Consider the following 18,646-nt stretch of genomic DNA (forward strand, 5'->3'; position numbering starts at 1 on the left):
TGTCATTTGATGCCAGTTCCAAGTCTTTGTATGATGGAGACYTTTCTGTGTGAACACAAACGACTGCGGTCGCAGCCAAGCCCTGGTCTGCCTTCCACGCTACGGCTCTCTGTGCTGTGTTCAGGCTCAGGACAGAGGGGCTTCTTTGTTTTTGTGGTCGAGTGTCAGCTGGAAGAGCCTCCCCTGTCGTCTGGCTGCAGCTGGTGTGAAGCAGCAGACATGGGTGGGGGGTGACAACTGGATGAACCCCCCCTCACTCGCTGCCTTCAAATGAAGAAGGCAACATGAAGGTGTTCAGGACCTCCCTTGAGCAGAACACTGAGGGGCACTGAGAGAAAATCTGCTCCGTGGCAGAAAAAAATGTGTGAGGAAGGAAGGAAGGGAGGGTTTGGAGGGGGGGGGGTGTAAAGGTCTCTAGCACAATAAATTGAGGGTGGGGGGCATGGACGACATGTGTACAGCAGACTCAGCCAACAGGGAGGGTTTGGTGCTATAAACTGGATCTTTGTCGTTCACACGGGTGACAGCAGAGGTTTCAGAGAGGGTGTGCCGGCCRTTAAATACTGGTTTGGTTGGTTTACAGCACAGGAACGCACCAAAACCAGCCTGACAACAGAACTGCAGACAGAAAACAGCTGAGCTCCAGAGATCTGCAGGGTTCACATCATCTCATTTACAGTTTCTCTTCTGGAGATACTTCTGTTGGCCTGCTAGCATCTGTGACGTTTTCAACCCATTAAGAAGAGGACTACGAATTTATATGACCACTTTGACCTGATTAAAATGTAAACAAGATTTTAAACTCTAACAGATCCTTCGTGTTCTAAATGTTTTAAAGAGCTGTGAAGAATATCACTGAACAACCACTGATTCAAATGTTTTTTTAATCCAAACAAATGCAATTATACAAATTACTAAGAACCAGCTTAACAATTATTGATCACTATATATTACATGTTTTTTTTAAAAACATAAAAAAATGCTCTACAAAAAGGGAACAGAACCAGTGTATTTACAACAGCAACACTTAGGAACGGGTTCAWTCTGTAGAGAAACGACGAGCACCAGCCCATGATTTCCAGCATGGATCAAATAACTGGGTTCTAACAAACACAGAACAGCAGTGGCAGTAACATCAGACTGGTGACGTGTGGTAATACTCAGATGGTGCAACAAATAAGTATTTGGCTCGATTCTTGTGTGTACTGACAGACGGAATACTTAGTAAAAGGAAAAAGCAACAAATGTGAAAAACTGGATGTAGTTACTGCAGAATGTTCAAAGAAAATCATTTTGTACTCAGCTCAATCCTTCATGTTTATGTTTCTATTAATCCTTCATGGTTGCAGTGTTCAGAAAACACTGTGTTGTTCACTGACGCTCCGTTTCCCATCCCAGAGACTCTCTCTCAGTCTCATCTCAAGAACACTGTCACAGTTTGGTTTGGATTCTCTCAGCCGTGCCACAGTCCACCGCGGGGCTCGGTTTGGTTTCGGTGCACGGGGGGCGGCTCCACAAAACGCACTAAAAATCCAGGAGTTCCATCGGTTTGGAGAACCGCGGTCGAGGGAACTGAAAACAAGAGCACTTCATTTGTTTACACGCTGAATTCCAAAAACAAGTTCCATCATTCTTTCCAGCTTCTTTATACAAAAACAGGTAAGTGCAGTTTAAGGCACAATGAGAGCTTGTCCGAGTGAAAAATTCCCACAATGCAGCGACTAAACAATAGTTCCTGGTTTGGAGCCTTCGTGCCAGCAAATGTGCTCCTCTGGATCCACACTGCTGTGCATTTGGTTGCTGATGTGCTTTACGTCTACGTAGGATCTGTAACAAACAAACCAGATTGACAAACATTAGGCCACATGCTTGCATTAGGACAAAACCCAAAAAGTACAAAAGCACCTGTGCATGTTAACACCTGTGTTTCAGGCATGCTAACACTGACGTTTCAGCTGCAGGGTTAAATATTCCCACTTATCAGACAAGAAAAGATGCAGGCTGATATTACACACATGCAGCTTTAAATATTTCAAATGCATAATGCTCAGAGGTCACATTTTCCTTTTGCAACACACAAGCTTCTACACTAAAAACCTTACAGAGAACTTAAAAGCAGATTTAAGGTGAGTTTTTTGCCTTCTGTTCGTCAATGATACATAAAGATTGAACAGTTGTTGCCCTGCAAAAAAATAAGAATAAAAGCAAGTTTAGCAGTTTTATCCCAGTTCTTCCCACCAGTGTGTGTGTGTGTGTGTGTGTGTGTGTGTGTGTGTGTGTGTATGTGTGTGTGTGTGTTATAATGTAAAAGCTATAAATTAGGGCTGCATGGTCAGAGTTCTAAAGTAACTAAGTACAAAAACTTTATTGTACTTAAGTAGAACTTCTGGGTATCTGTACTTGAGTAATTATTTTTTAGTCTATTTTTTCCTTCTTATTCTTACATTTTCACACWATTATCTGTACATTTTACTTCTTACATTTTTAAAAAAGACAAGCAATAGAAAGTTGTGACTTTTATTTCATTTTGCTTGTTTTCATTCCAGCTTGCTATTATAAAATATAAATACTCTCCATATAAATTGTGCCTCCCAGACAGAGTGAATTTAATTGTGGTTGAATGAGAAGTATAAATATATAAAATTCTGATACCGTATTAGTTTGTACACAAACAAATCATGTCACACTCCAGAAGGACATAATCATTAAAAATAAAAGGACTGTACTTAAGAAGTATTCATATTTAATGAATTATATTARTGCATTTGGTTGCAGCCCTCAGATAGATTTTCATTTTGGAGAAAAGGTTTGTGCAGCTTTGATATATGTATATAAAGTGAAACAGCTAGACTAGTGCATCCTAAATTTAAAATCAGTTATTTTAATACGACAGCCATTTCTGCATTTTTTGGGGAGGTCACCTCCTAATAAATGTCATTACAGAAAATCTAACTGCTCATTTTAAATCAGTTCTTATAAGCCGGGTTCACACCGGACGTGTTTTGAGCAGCCGCAGCAACCAGTTTACATGCAAAGTCTATGGTGGACGTGCATCTAGGAGCAGCGCAGCGTGTGTTGCGGCGCATTTTGGCAGTTTAGAGCAGCGCACAAGGTAGCGGTAGGATGCGGCACGTCCAAAGCAGCGACTGCTCGAGTTCAACAAATTGAACTTTTGGCTGCTTGATGCACAGCAGCAACCAATCAGAGAGAATAATTTTTCCATGTGACGATTTCCTGAACCCGACACAGATGAACAGTAGCTCTTTAGCTGAAATCGACCGTCTGCATTTGGTGTTCTGGTTGGAGATTTCAGCACCGATGTGGGTCAGCAGCTCGCTGAGCTCGGGACAAAATAAATAAATAAATAAGTCCGTCAGCTCACAGCTCCCAGAGTGGCGAAACTAACAGAACAAAGCGCCTCTAAATCATCTAGTGAATTAATTATCTGCTGTGCGCACCACCGTTCACTTGCTCTTTAGTAAATAAATCAAAGCCAATTTCTTTATTTTATGTTTATTTCACCCGTCATTAAAGACAGACCAGAAAAAACCAAGACGCTCCTCCCTCTTCAAACGCGCATCTTGTCGGCTGCTGCGTTCACACCAAACTTGTTTCAATGCGTCCAACTTAAGGCAGTGGGCGCATTTRTGCTGCTCAAACTGCGTTTGGTGGGAACCCAGCTTTACTTTTAATACTTAAGTACAAAAACTATCAGATACTTTAAGACTTTTACTCAAGTAATATTCCTAAAGGAGACTTTAACTTTTACCAAAGTAATTTCTTGGTAAGATACTTGCACTTTTACTCAAGTATCACTTTGTGGTACTTTATACAACACTGTGCATGATATTAGAAAATCTTGTGATGGCGATGATACTTGTAAATATTGCAATGATGATACTTTTTCTTTCCTCCTTTCTAATCTGTACATCCTATTCTATYTGACCTTTAGCATTTTTGGCAATGAATTTGTGTCAGGTGTGAGCTTTTGCAGCAGTGAGACTCTGTCCTACTGGCTAAATATTACATTAGCATGAAAAATACAACTTCAAAACTCATCAAATAATTAGTCAACAATTATTAAACTCCAACCAGTCCTTTGAGATATAAATATTGCTAATTTTGCAATGACAATATAATACTATAAATGTGGTTTATTTACAATCAAAACAAAACCAAAACACAAAGACTTGTCCTCATTACCATGGTAGCCACTTGTCTTGCATCTCTCATTAATTCATGTGTGCTGTGAGTTTGATCATTTGGGAAATGTTATGTTCCTGGTCATTATAATAAACAACAGCATCCWGTTGCAGCTTTCAAATTCTGGGAGGCGTCTGTGCATGAAAGAGGGCAAAGGTCCTGGCAGAACGCAACATACGGGCAGGGAGCAGCCTGTATGTGTTAAGAGGATGAAAAAATTCAAAAGCAAACAAACAAAACCGGTTTTAAATGTGACCACTGGATGAAAATATGCCGCCTGACAAGAGGGAGTAGGTCAGGCATATTTTGAAACAAGCCATGCAGTTACCTTCTCATAGAAGACAACGAAGGATTACAAAAATGCAAAATTCACTCCAAAAACATCAACAAGCAAAATGGTAAGGTACTGTCGCGGACACGCTGACGGAGGCAAACGCACAGGCTCCGGCTATGGTMCTTTACTTACTAGGAGCTACCTTTACTGAGCCTGTGCCCTCTGGAGAAGTGTGTGTGTGCAGCAGGGCTGGAGGCCGCCTGCCTGACTCGACAGCCCGGGGAGTGTGAGGCAGAGGGCAGGGAGGAAGTGGAAGAAGAACCGGAGGAGGAAGAGCTAGCAGAGAAAACAGTACAGCGTCTCTGGCCATCAGGGCTGTGCCAGGAGCCTTTTACAAGCTGGGAGGTYCCATATCTATAAGAGAGCAGGGGCCGGTGGACAGTTATGGAGCAGAAGTAATCTTAAGCTCTGTGGAAGACCTGCACACATCCTATAATCCTACTGCTGAGCCAGGCTGTGCAAGAAAAGGCCTAATTGTTTGAGAGTTAAACTCTACAATTTGAGCGGTAAAAGAAATAAAAAGAGATGACACATATAAATTAGTGTACAGTATTGTTTAAAGACAACAAATTTAAACAGCTTTTTACATTTGTTCAGCCATCAATCTTAAGTAATTAAACTCGAACACTTAGCTCTGGGGATAAAGAGGATCAGGGAGTGGTTTATTGGATCTGAAGAAAAGCTGAGGCCAAGCTCTTTTTTTAATTTTTCCTCACCTGCTGTAGGTGGAGAGGCTGTAGGGGACTGCACTGTAGGAGTAGGAGTGTGGCTCGTGCACGGGCATGCCATAATCTGACGTACCACGACCACTGGTGGCAGAATGCCAGGTTCTGCTGGACGGGGCCACTGACCCTGGAATAAAAACACGACAGATTACTACATGACCAAATATATATATAAAAAAAATCATCAGCAGCAGAGGAGAACGATGCAATAATCTAACCTGATGTGTAGGAAACGGTCCTGCTGCTGTGGGGATAATGTGCAGACATGAGCTGGGAGCCCCCGTCGRAGTCGTACTGTCTGTGCGTGGTGTTCCGCTCGTACCAGTCCAACAGGTGTTTATTTGCCAGGGCTCTCTGGAAATTCTTGCTGTCCGTGTCCTTGCCACGAGGCAGCGGATGGTTCCTGGGAGGTCGCAGRGTGGCGTATGGGTTGTATGAAAAACCGTCCATCTGGTCAGAGCCGTACTGGGCGTGCATGTCGTGGCTGTGGTAAGCTGCATGTGTGTGGTTGTAGGAAGGGTTGACGTTGTAGTGTCCTTCCATCTCACTTTCATACACATAGGCTCTGCTGGGGTGTGGCTCCGGCTCCACGTAGTTAGGATAGCCTGTGATGTAATAGGCTGTGGTGGTGGGCCGCGCCTGAGGCTGGTAGGCGTAGCAGCGGGTGTCCGACTGAGCCAGGTTGGGCATGCTGCCCGTGTTGGCGTACATGTCTCTCCTGTGGCGGCCACGGGTTCTGTGCCGGTGGGTGTGGTTGCCCGGAGCGCTGTACTCCACGCTGGACTGGCTCGTGTAGGAGGAGCCGTCGTCAAGGACATCGGTGCTGTTGCTGCGTCGGGCGGGGGACACCACGAACGTCGGTGGGGGCTCTCTGGTTTCTATCGGGAGCTGAGACTGGGACTCCAGGCTCCCGCTCCGCTGACGGTAATGTTGTGGAGAGTCCTCTGATCTGCAAACGAAACCAGAATGAACCTGTGTGGACTCGGTGCGAGAGCTGTTTGTAACAGAATACATACAGTTAATCTCTGAGGTCTGACCTGAGCTGTGTGCTGCTGTAGGCGTTGCGGGTGAGGAGGGGAGTGGGGGGCATGCTGCGGGCGTCACGTGGCTGTCTGGAAGCCGGTTTCAGTGGGCTGTTGTAGGCTGATAAGGTCTCAGTGTAACTGCAGTGGAACGACTCCTGGATTTGGTCAGAAATGAATCTGAAACACAGAGAAGAGCTTTGCTTTCAGGACGTTCACCTCTTTAGTCCAAAGCCTAGCCAGGGTTCCTACAGTTTAAAGCAAGTTCAATTTAAGACTTTTTAATGCCAAGTGAAGTTAAATTTAAGACCAATTTCATAATAAACACAAACGACAGAAAAATAAATAAAAACTGTGGCAGAAACTCATGAATCAAAGTATTTTTGGTTGAAGTATTCAAATATTGCTAATAGACCAGTTGTTTTTATCCATATCTAACTATAGCAGAAACATTCTTAGCAGTCKGTTTTAAACTTTATTTAATTTCAGGAAATCTTCTAACAACCCAAAATTTGGAGTTTTAGGACCCACAGCGGGGTCTTAACCCCAATTTGCTGTYGATGAAACCTTAAAGTAGGGATGCACCGATATGAAAATTTCAGCCYATATCGATATCCGATATAATTATTGCCGTTATGGCCGATAACCGATACTTACCGATATTACACAAACACACAAATTATATTATACATATGCACACAAACACACTTGGGTCTTTTTTTGATACCATAAATAAACAACCAGACCTCTGACATGGCTRTACTTCAGTTATTCCTGGTTACACAGCATCAATATCACTATTATGATCAAACAGATGACGCTCAACCAACCAGCTCCCCTCCCAAAACAGAAACACAAAGARAAAAAGTGTGAAATCAATATCGGACATTAATATCGGTCCAGTTTTACATATTGGACCGATACCGATATCAATACCGATATATCGTGTATCCCTACCTTAAAGTGCCTGTGACATCAAGTTTTTGTAAGAAAAGTGAATGCATTTTTGGAAAGACAACATTAACATTTTACAAAAATAATTTCACATTGCTCAGATGGACAGTTGAGATATTTGCATGTGAAGTAACAGGAAGTGATTTCAAAGAGGAATGTCTGCATGTGAATATTTAAAAAAAAAAATTTTTACCAATTATTTTAATATTTGAGATGAATTACAATCATCCTATTTACATTGTGTTTACATTTTAAATACATTTTAAAGCTAATTAAGGCCTTATTTTTGGATTGATGAATTCAATGCCTTTTAAGATTTTTTACGGATCTGCAGGAACCCTGATTGCTTTGATTAATCAATGGAGAAAAAGTCATTCCTTACACAAGAGACTCATTACATAATAAACAGATTCTTATTGTCACACAACAGTAAGCATCGTGGGTCAAATAATTTCTCATCTTTGTAGCTGGAGTAACACACCACCTGCACTGTTGTGTAAACATCCAGGCAGCAGCTGCTGTTCTCACTACATTTCCGACACAATTTTCCTGTTTCCCTCTTCCTCTCTTGTCTCATCTCAGGAGCCGTCGTCTGCTCTTCCACAGGCCGCAACACGTCTTTCTGTCTATTTTTGAAAGTCAGTGAGTTTAACTGATAAGGGAGAGGTTGTTGGGGAAGCAGAAGATGGAGGAGGGGACTGTTAGGAATGCAGCTCTGGATCTCCTCTGCAGGTCTGTACTAGCTCCATGCTTCAGGCTATCAAAGCAACGAGAGGAAAGGTATCTTCACACAAAGCACAACAGCTGTGTTTTTAAGTTGTATGACTCATATCTGATGGATCAGATTAGTTTGCTTTGATCAGTTCAGCTGTTTTCACATTTTTTGTGCTCGTAAATATGTGTGATTTTTTTAATAAAGACGATGACTACACTAATTATGTCTGATGGTTTTAAATGCTGGTGACCAACAACTTAAAGCAACAAGTCTGAGCCTCTGTGTTAGACAGACACACTGGGAGTTATGAACATCAGTACACTGCATGTGTGGGTGTTCGCTGTATACCTGGTGTCTGAAAGCTGGTCGTTGGCAGAGGCTCGTCTGTCTTTGTTGCAGTAAATGTCCAGAGTCTCTGCGTGGTGTGGTCGTGGGGAATACTGGACTGATCGTGACCGCTGCCTCTGAGAACCAAGTTCATCATCTGGAAGACAAAAACAAATCGGGTCAAATGGATTGATAAAGGAACGCGGGGTCAAAAACGTGCACATGGAGCACACCTACCATCATCCAGTGTAAGACTGTCAGAGAGAGAGCTGAGGTCTGAGATGTGGGCATCATCTGAGATTAAAAAAGAAAAAAAATCTTAGAACTGACACATGACTGCACGTTCAACAAGCTCTGACATGCAAACAGTGTTCACTGTACCTGCTAAGATCAGCGAGGCTCTCTGAGAGGGTTTTCTGCCTTTTGTGATTCTATAATCATTTATCTCTTTCTCTATCTGCTCCAGTTTCCCCATAGCATCCAGGTAGTTGGTTTTCCTCTTCTTCTTCACTGTTCTTTTAAGGTCAGACTCGCTGACTAGCTTCAAGGCTGCTTCTACAATCTTCACCTGCAAGGCGAACCTGCTCTCCAGATTTCTAAGATGTGGGTCCTTGAGGGAAACACACAACACCCACACAGTCAGTGGGGAATTTCCACACACATCTTTTTAGGGCGCTCCTCGGAACAAAGAACCTGACTTCAAATATCCCCAGCCCCAGGTAACAGACACAACAAGGATTTTATCTCAACACATATTACGTTTCAAAGTGATAGCTAACTCATATTCCTGAGTGTATTCAAAGCTAAAAATCATTATGACATTTGAGTCCACGTTAAATCCCTATATCAGAAATAAAGGACAACAAGACCATTACTAAATATCTACACCAACCTCATCATAAGGAAAGAGATCATCCAGCTTGAACGCTGTCCCAACACGACGTCGGACAGGAGGAGCTTTCTCCCCTGCAGCCAGAGGATACTCTTTAGGCAGTTCGCCTGTCAGCTCCTGCACATAAACAATAACAACCTGCAGTCAGTTTGGAAACCAGGAGCCTGAAAACATCTAGAAACACAAAACAAGTCAGAGATACTTACAGCTTCCCTCATGCAGATAGTCTTCAGCTCTTCGAGTTTCTGCTCCAGTTTGCTCTGAAGGTCCTTTTCCTTCTGTTTTAGTTCAGCAATCTTTTCTTTCCTCTGTTCCTCAATTACTTCAGAATCAGCAGAACCTGGAACGAGCACACAGCTGATTAATTACAAGCTGTCACCGTAATTCATCACTCATCCATCTGATATGGAACAGCAGCAGTTGAGTGATTAACTCAGATTACCTGTGGAGATGAGGCTTCCATTACTGGCCATTATTATTGGATCTTTGCTCTCAATATTTGAGAGTTTATTGATCCGTTGGGCATTGATTTCTGTGAGGTCCACAGCGATGTCTCCTGAGCTCCTGGTCTTGCTCATGTTTGACTGCAGAAAAGGTAAAATACTCATAAAACATTGGGACTTGTGAAAATCTCTATTGACGAATGAATTGTGAAGATTTCATTTAAATAACTGTGCGCTACGGAAATGTTTTTACATTTGCATGTTTGGTACTCTAAATGTGTGACTCTAATCAGTGTGGGTTCTGCTCCTGGATCAACACGACTCAAAATCAGCCTRTGAATAATAATAATAACAGTGGCTAAAAAATCTCTTGACTTGAGCTTCACACACTCATCCTTCCTCCACTTCAAAATTCCCATCACACACAGCTTCTAACGGTTAACAGGACTAATGTTCAGCAACATCTCATCAGAGGTACATACACATGACATGAAAGTGTTACCTTCAGGGCAACACAATGATTTATAACTCGCACATATATACCGTTTCTTTATTTTTCTCTGTGGCAGTACTAAAAACATTTATGCTTTCTTTTCCCAACACTTCAAGTTTTATATGTTTCATATGATATTTGCCCTGTTGAAGGTGCGTTAAGTCACCGAGCCGGTAGGCAACTCATTTAATGGCTGGTCCATTCTTTTATTAAAGGACCTTTTACTTTTTACCTTAAATCTTGGTGTGTAGCCTGTCTTTCCATTGTTTTTACTTCAAGTTTTACATTTATAAAATATGTGATTGCATAAATATTTATCCTTTTAAAGCGACTGCCCTAATATTTCCAAGGCCCTAAACATCTGTGGGAGTTCTGATAAATCCATCACATTGCTTATAAAACCACAAATGAGCCTATTTTTGTTTGCTGCCATGCACAACCTGCGTCACAAACACAAACAGACTTGTGAAGAAATCCTAATTAGGACACTGAAACTGACGACCAAACCAAAGCGTTCACATTGTGTAARCCACACACACATGCAGGCCTGTGACTGATATAAGAGTCTCACCTATGCAGGTTATCAGAGAGCATGTAAACACTCTACATGTGTCACAAGGTGTACTTTAATGTAGGTGTACATTTGGGAAGAGTAGAGTTGGCAGGTAGTGTGAAGAAATGAAAATGAATCAGGAGAAAAACAGAAAGACTCACTTTGCTTTGCTTCATGTCCAGGTAGAACTGGTGTTGACTTATGGCCATTGCCCAGATAGTTTTAATCAGAGAGTGGCTGGCATACCATGAGTGAATAACCAAACCGGCCTGTCCAAACGTTCGCTTGGTCACCGTTCTCCTGTAGATAATAAAAACAGACACTCAGAGCAGATCCAAGAAATGAATCTCTTCACTTGCTGTTAAAAATCTTTTTTCTAATAAAACGAGGATCATCTTTTAGGATTAGCTGAAATGTTACTAAATATAAACCCCAAAAAAACACAAGGGTCTTTGTGTAATTCTGAGAAGACGACAAGCAGTAACTTGAAAGAGTGTGTGGTTTAATAACAGCTTTAGTTGCTGAAAGTTTCACATCAAAACCCGTGAGAGGAGCAGAAGTCCTCTAACAAGCGCAGAATGATGAGGTGGCTTTTGAACAGCAGGAAAACGCTCATTTAACAGGCAGGTTCAAGTCATTAACAGGGAGGTTTAAATGAGCCACCAGCTGCAGATGTCCTTCAGTGTCAGGACATCTGAAACAAGGGCACACACTAAAATAGGAACACTTCAAACAAGGAAAGTACTAACTAAGATCCATTTAGATAAATCAAGTGGTTTATCTGCTGACCTGTGTGGGTCGTTCACTTCTACTGCAAATTTCTTCTCACGAAAGTACAAATTCTCCAACTGCTTCCACTGAAACAACTGTGAAAAAGATAGAGTTAGTCAGGAAGAAGGTGGGGCAAGTTAAGAYACATTAACACACAACTAGGTACACAAGCCAGCATAGTACTGTCAGAAAAGTGGGTTTGCAGAAAATAAACATAAAAGTCATTGAATACACACACAGGTTGTTGAACAAATATACTCTGTCCTCTCACATGAGTGGAAATAAAAAGACAACAAAGCAATGAGGCACACATTAAAGTAATAGTTTTGTTTTTCAGCCACTGTGGTATCTTTATGGAGCATAAATTACAACAGTTGACGCCATGAATGAATGGGACTCAGTGGGTCAGCGGATCGCAAGCTACCACAGGAGCACTTGTAATGTGGCTCCAACTGCAGGGAGCAAGTCTGTGCCAGGCGGCAAGCCAGGTTCTCATTTCATTCTGCTGTGGAGGAGGAGGGCAGAAGCAAAAACTCCTGTGTCAGAATGAAACATCTGCTCCACTCATGCTGTGCCAGCTCAACACATCTTGAGGTACTTGGCAGTGAACGACCTTCCCTGCTCTCGTTTAAAAAAAAAAGATAAGACCGAGGCACTGAAATCAAAAACTCCACGTAATTTACGTGACACCAACCAATAGGTGAGAACTTTAATATTTCCCAGTATGAGAGCAGCTCAAACACCCACACACACATTAACCAATGCTAAGATATCACTTTAACCTTTATTATCAGGGTGAATTTAAACTCAGCACAGATTACCTCTACAGTAAATGCTCTAAACCTGTTCAGGAGCGCACAAGATAAGTAAAACATTAAAGCAGTAAACCATTTTAATTAGCTGGGCAGATAACTTGAGCACACAATAACAAGTCTTACCGTACAGAGGCTTTTTTTCTCTTGCTTATCAGACCTCAGTGGAATTCTCTTGGTTTATTCTGAATCCTTTGACTGTGAATTTCCCACAGGGTTAGAGCTTCCACGAACAATACGCTCTCTTGTCTGGTCTCAGGGAGTCAGATAGGTGTTGTAGTTTCAGCTGAGGTGACCACACCCCCTTAACCTCAACCCCTCCCCCGCCTCCTCTGACATCACTGACGCCTCACGCTGCCTTCGCTGCTCGGCTCCGCTGTCTTTTCCTCCCTCTCTCTTCCTTCTGGGTCAGACCAGATAAGCTGGTTGTATGCAGGTAGTTTTTCCTTGTTTGTGGAGACTCCGCTCTGCTTCAAACCACTCAGATTTTAAACTGCCTCAGGTCTAACTTAGGAACTGTTTTTGACACTGTAAATATCACACATAGCATTGTTTTAAACTCACATCTACTATCAGCCACCACACACACATCAAACAAAAAAAGTCAGATATGGTGCTTTAATCATTAACAGAAGCTTTTTCCTTTGGCATTAGAGGAGCATAGCTGAGCACACACCGAGACCTGTTTAACAACCGCTGAACTTGTGTGTACTTTAACCAAATTAATCTATTTTGTACGTATTGTAAAAAGTATGTTATCACAGCATGGTGGATTACTGCACAAGCTGCTGCAGTCAGAACAGCATTTCTCAGTCAGGCTGTTAAGAAAACAAAGAGCATTAATGAACCACGGGAATCAGGCAGCAGGATGCATCTAAACACCTAATCTCATTGTGAAGAGTGTCTCACACCAGTTCACACCCGCCTCACAATCACTTTGCATCATTTACATAGTAACAACAAATTAAAGAGGCAACACAATGAACACGTTACTGGATCCTCGTGTCATTAGAGAAACCCCACTCCTGTGTGCCAGCACATAAAGAAACTAATACATTTCTGCGCCTGCTTGACAAGTTGCTGCTAAAATATGCCAGTGATGTGACACACCTTAAAACTACAGTCACAAGACTGCAAGTTGTCCTCTTTAAAAGGAAATGATCCAAGAAATCCCTCCATGACTTGTGAACACAATTCCCATTTAAAAACTAAAATCATCCTTTTCCATAAAACTGATAACAATAAAGCACAAAAAACCCCACTAAGTCTACGTGTCATCTCTATTTACGCTGTTCTTGTTTTTGCCAAACAGTGAATTARAGAAGTGTGGAAGTTTGCCAGAAATGCTTGTGGTTTCAGATGGGATCAGCCTGTTCAGATCCAGCTCACACCCACAACTCAAGGACCCCCAAGGGGTGGGGGGGGGAATCATATATGGATGGCTGATTTGTGAGTTTAAAAAATAGTCTGAAAGACTCTGACTCGCATGTAGTTAAAAAAAAAAAGCCTCACCCGTCACGTCACCAGCTCTGACTGGTTGGTAACTGTACACTTCCACAACATGACACATGTTGTAAAAATCTAACAACTGCTCGACATTAGAAAATAAACTTCTATATTATTTTCTTATGTGATCTTTTTAGACAATGGTGACTGAGAATAAACCTGATTCTGTTTTCTTTAAACTTTATTTAAGAAAGCAGCTACAATTCTCTGTTTTTCATGTATTTTATAATTATTCCGGAACGAATAAGGGCAAGAAATCAGTTGTCATTTTGGCCATTTTGAAAGTGATGTTCTGCCAAATATTATCATAGTTAATATATTATCATATATTATATGATATATTATTATATGATATACTTATTATTATATGTATTATTATATGATCTACATTATTATATATCTCTCCGGGTACTCCAGCTTCCTCCCACAGACCAAAAACATGACTGTTAGGTTAATTGATAACTCTAAATTGTCCCTAGGTGTGAGTGAGAGAGTGAATGGTTGTTTGTCTCGTTTGTCTCCATGTGTGGCCCTGTGATGGACTTGCGACCTGTCCAGGGTGTACCCCGCCCCTCGCACTGTGACTGCTGGATATGGGCACCAGTGACCCACGCAACACTGAAAAGGAAGAAGCGTGTACAGAAAATGGATGGATGGATGGATGGACTATATTATCAGTTGTGATATCGGTCAAGGTATGGAGAAATGAGCAAAAGTCTCTGTCCAGGCTATGCTAACAGTAGCTAAACTGGCCATTTAAAAATGACCAATACCTTTAAAGGCTGTACCATAACATGTTAATAGAATCCAGCAAGTGGAGCCAGACAGTTTATTGACACTGATTCCTTTAATTGTGGGAGATCAATGAATGGCCAATACTTCCATACAGTAAGAAGTTGATCTTATCCACCAATCTTGTTTACCTCCGTAAAGGTTTGAAAATCAGCCACTGTCCCCTTTTGCTCTGTGAGCACAGCCTATCCAGATAAAATAAGTTTGTATTGTTTCAAGGGTACTGTTCAAAGCTTTTCTGTAAAATAAGACTGGAACATTGAAGGTGTATTGTGAGATGACATCTGACAGTGTCAGCTATGAAAAAATAAATCTGTACGGGCCAAAATCAGAATCGGTAGGTCAGGCTTTTAAAAGATCTGTGATTGGCCACAAAAGTGTGCAACCCTATTTCAGCTTGTTCAATAAGGAAAGAGCAAAATGTCTGAAGCTAATGCTAGTCTAAGCCACCATAGCTGCTCATAATAATTCTCAAAAAACAACCAATTATTAAACACAGAATACCAGACACAAACAAAATGCTTCAGTGGCTCACATTCATGGCATAATGACAATACTACCTCAATTTCAAGTGCACAGTAAAATTACTAGGGGTGTACAATAACTATCGGCCCGATATCAGGAGATTATGATGTCATACTTATTGGTCCGATGTCATAACAAACAGAACTGATAATATATGTACACATTCACCAGCGCAGCAGTAAGTGTGCTTATTTATTTTTATACTTTTTGTTCAAGCCACTCCCCGTCCTGCCCAACTTGCGCAACCTCAAGTTCAAGTGGTGTCGGAAAAAAACAACCTTCTCACTAGAACAATAATTAGAATACTCTGTGCTGAAAATCAACCAGTCATTTTAAGAATTATTAATGTTATTTTACCAATTAACCCTGTATGTTAAACACAAACATCATAATTATAAACATCAGAACAACTACTCCCAATCTGAGAACATGTAATGTCCGTTACTTGCTACTTGCTAACTCTCTAATGCCTTCACACTTTGATTGACAGGTTGTCATTTCTGCGCTTTTATCTCATAAGCACTGTTTCAGGCAGAAAAAACATTTTAATTGATATATTATTAATAATCAAACAAATGAACTTTGAATCTAACAGGTGTTAGTGCATTATCTGTTTTAAACTTGTGGAATGACTTTTTCTCTTTTTCATATTTGTTTAAATCTGAGATCAGTGTTAAAGGTCTATTTTTTATAATTAATGTGCCTTGTTTAAAAATATGGCCATTTTAGAAATTGATTTGTTTGATATATTTTAAGAAATGTTTGTTCGCTAATGGTGCGTTCACACCGAACGCGATTTCAGCATCAGGAGCATCAGGTTTACATGCAAAGTCTATGGTGGACGCGCTTCAATCAGCGTCGGGAAGTGCTGCGGCGCCTCAAGCGCGATTAGAGCAGCGCGATTTGAACGATTTGAACGATCTGAGCGTTCGACGTGCTGAGGCGCAAATCGCTGAAGTTAGAAAATTTGAACTTTTGCAGCTCGACGCGTCGCGTCAACCAATCAGAGAGACTCCACTGTGTGACGTAGCGACATATTTCCTGAAGGGACAGTTTACTGAATGATGTCCACTAACCTGAAACAGACGGAGAGGAGCTCTTTAGCTGAAATCGAGTGCCTGCAGTCGGTGTCCTGACAGAGATATCTGCACCAATGCGTGGCAGTGACTCATCAGACTGGAAAAATAGTCCTGAAAGCGAGCTGTGAGCCTCTACTCTGAATTATCTGGTGAATTAATTATGAATTAATTATCTGATGAACGTGACATGCTCTTGCTCTCTGTAAATAAAGCAAAGCCACTTCCTCGTCCGACATTAAACAGAGCCCGACAGAGGAGGGAGGGGCGGGGAGGCTCTTGCCGTGCAGAGCTTCAAGAGCTGACCTGCATCTGACCTCAAAGTGCACGAGCTTCAAACTTCAGCGTTGGCTGCGATTTTAAAGCTGAAATCGCGTTCGGTGTGAACGCAGCATAAGAGTGTATTTCAAATAGTATAATTCACAGTGTCATTTGGTTTTGGTCTTTTTTATTTATGTTATGATCTTACCCATTTTTGACTAGTATTATCTCCTGGCATGATATCGGCTATCAGTTATTATCAGTTATCGACCATTAGAAGGAGAAAGTTATCAGTTTCGGTTCTTAAAATAAGTTATCGTGCATACCTAAAAATTACACTAAATGTGGAAATGATCTCTCTCCCATTTGTGAATAATTTAATAAAATAATCTTGAAGAGTTTTAAAGCCCCCTTATTTGATTCACCATTTAGTGTTTAAACCTCTATAGATATAAAACTGCAGAACAAGCTGCACTGTCAACTGACCTCCCATGCTAAATGCTAAATTTAGGTACCCCCCACCCATCACAAATGCACATCGATCGATCATCTGTGCTTCCTTTAATATCCCAAAACACAGATGACTCTGATGAAAGCAGCATGCTGACAGGGTCTGGTCAGAGGAGAAAGAGGAATTTCTGAGCCTAAATAAAAGGAAATGTGAGCTGAGGCAGAATGTAGTATTCACGTTACATAAATACAGAGATCTCATTTAAACACAGAGAGAAAGAAAAAAACACCTTCAATTATCAGCATAAGAAGCAAAACATATTATTTAAACTGTAAACCTCTTTTTTTCACAACAGGAAACTCTTAACTATTGTGAAGCTCTCATGTGGCTGTCATAACAGAGTTGAGAGGTTAGAAACGGCACAGTGTGGTTCTGCTGAACCGGTCCAGCACCCCAACACTTTCCACACCGAGTCCAAACATCCCTCCTGCCTACAGATGGCTGAGTGCCAGACTCGTCCCAAAGCTCTGCAGCTTCCCACGGAGCACCATAATTACACCTCCACGAGAGAGCCCGCTGCGTCTGCGCCCGTTAATGCCTCAGTATTCTGTGTAACAGCACACTCTGCTATGTCAACAGGTTCCTGCCTCATAACAGCAGCAACGTGAGACTAATGAAACAGGCCAGAGAGAAACACTCAGCTGGGAAGTGATTAAATATCACAGGAAAACAAAGAGAACAGAAACTGCATGCAACACAAAATGGGGCAACAAGAGTAAAGAGTAAAAAATAAAGATTTTTTTCTAATACAAAATAACCATAACCAGCACATTAATAGCTACTGTTCAGATCCCACCCATTGTTTCACAAAACAAAAACATCTAGAGCAACATCTATTTTCCACCATCAATGATGCACTGTTCTAATAATAAGCCTTTATCTAAAGACTCCATATTTTTTTTTGGATATTTTGTTTAAAATGATAAAGTGCAATTTTACAATATTTGTGGCTGTTTTGCCGTCTTGATCCTCACTATATACAGAATGTAGTTAGGGGTGTAAGAAAATATCGATACACTGAAATATCGCGATATTTCATTTCCCGATACTGTATCGATATTCTAAGGCCCTGTATCGATTTTTAATTAAGTTTTAAAATGTCAACTTTCCTGTCAGCCGTTCATTTTTATGTTGTAGTTCAGCCTCTGACCACTAGTTGGCAGCAGTGAGCCAGCCATTTGGATCCTCCACCTCTTGAGCGCCATAGAGTAAGGGTAGCATTAGCATTGTAAGTAAACATTAGCTTCATGCACCGATAGCTGAATCTGAGCAGAAAAGACCGACACCCTCTGTCTTCTAAGCTAAGGTAAGGTTACAAACAGTTACTTATTTTACAGAATATCTGTATTTTAAGACAAATTAAGTGTTTCGTGCGCTCTTTTTTCAACTGTAGTCAGCTTTCACGTTACGGAAGGCAGGCAGGCAGGCATATCTAGCGCTTCGAGCGAGCTTGGCACTCCCCGCGTGACATAAAACTCTCTCTGCTGCTCTCAATGTCCGGCTGATTTTCGTATCAAAGTCCATATACTTTAAGCTGCTGTGTTCGCTTCAAAAATGATTTAACTGTGTTGTTTAGTTTCTCCGTTTATTTACTGTTTATTTTCGGGACTTGCCCTGCTGTTCGACCCACAGTTATGCAAATCACGTTCAAACTGGATGCAGGTCAGCTGATCCCAGAAACTCTGTGCAGCAGCTTCATATCATCTGTTTACTGAACTTTATGACAACATA

The 18,646-nt window shown here is 41.3% G+C and overlaps 1 protein-coding gene across 3 annotated transcripts in view; it reads right to left on the reverse strand.

Moving 5' to 3' along the window:
- Nucleotides 1–865: 865 nt before the first annotated feature.
- frmd4ba (FERM domain containing 4Ba) overlaps nt 866–18,646 on the reverse strand; it is a 42,612-nt gene continuing 24,831 nt past the window's right edge. For 2 of the 3 annotated variants that reach the window (XM_014009445.1, XM_014009446.1), the window contains 13 exons: nt 11,451–11,527; nt 10,823–10,961; nt 9,615–9,756; nt 9,379–9,512; nt 9,173–9,289; nt 8,662–8,890; nt 8,518–8,574; nt 8,302–8,437; nt 6,300–6,464; nt 5,481–6,211; nt 5,254–5,389; nt 4,670–4,891; nt 1,761–1,827 (listed from right to left, as the gene is read on the reverse strand). In XM_014009445.1, the coding sequence (XP_013864899.1) occupies nt 1,827; nt 4,670–4,891; nt 5,254–5,389; nt 5,481–6,211; nt 6,300–6,464; nt 8,302–8,437; nt 8,518–8,574; nt 8,662–8,890; nt 9,173–9,289; nt 9,379–9,512; nt 9,615–9,756; nt 10,823–10,961; nt 11,451–11,527 (2,286 nt within the window). In that variant the 3' untranslated portion in view covers nt 1,761–1,826. Of the gene's footprint in view, nt 1,828–4,669; nt 4,892–5,253; nt 5,390–5,480; nt 6,212–6,299; nt 6,465–8,301; nt 8,438–8,517; nt 8,575–8,661; nt 8,891–9,172; nt 9,290–9,378; nt 9,513–9,614; nt 9,757–10,822; nt 10,962–11,450; nt 11,528–18,646 lie in introns of all 3 variants that reach the window. The other variant, XM_014009447.1, reaches the window with a different exon arrangement.

The sequence above is a fragment of the Austrofundulus limnaeus genome, unplaced genomic scaffold (genome assembly GCF_001266775.1).
Source record: "Austrofundulus limnaeus strain Quisiro unplaced genomic scaffold, Austrofundulus_limnaeus-1.0 Scaffold58, whole genome shotgun sequence".
NCBI classification, from domain to species: Eukaryota; Metazoa; Chordata; class Actinopteri; order Cyprinodontiformes; family Rivulidae; genus Austrofundulus; species Austrofundulus limnaeus.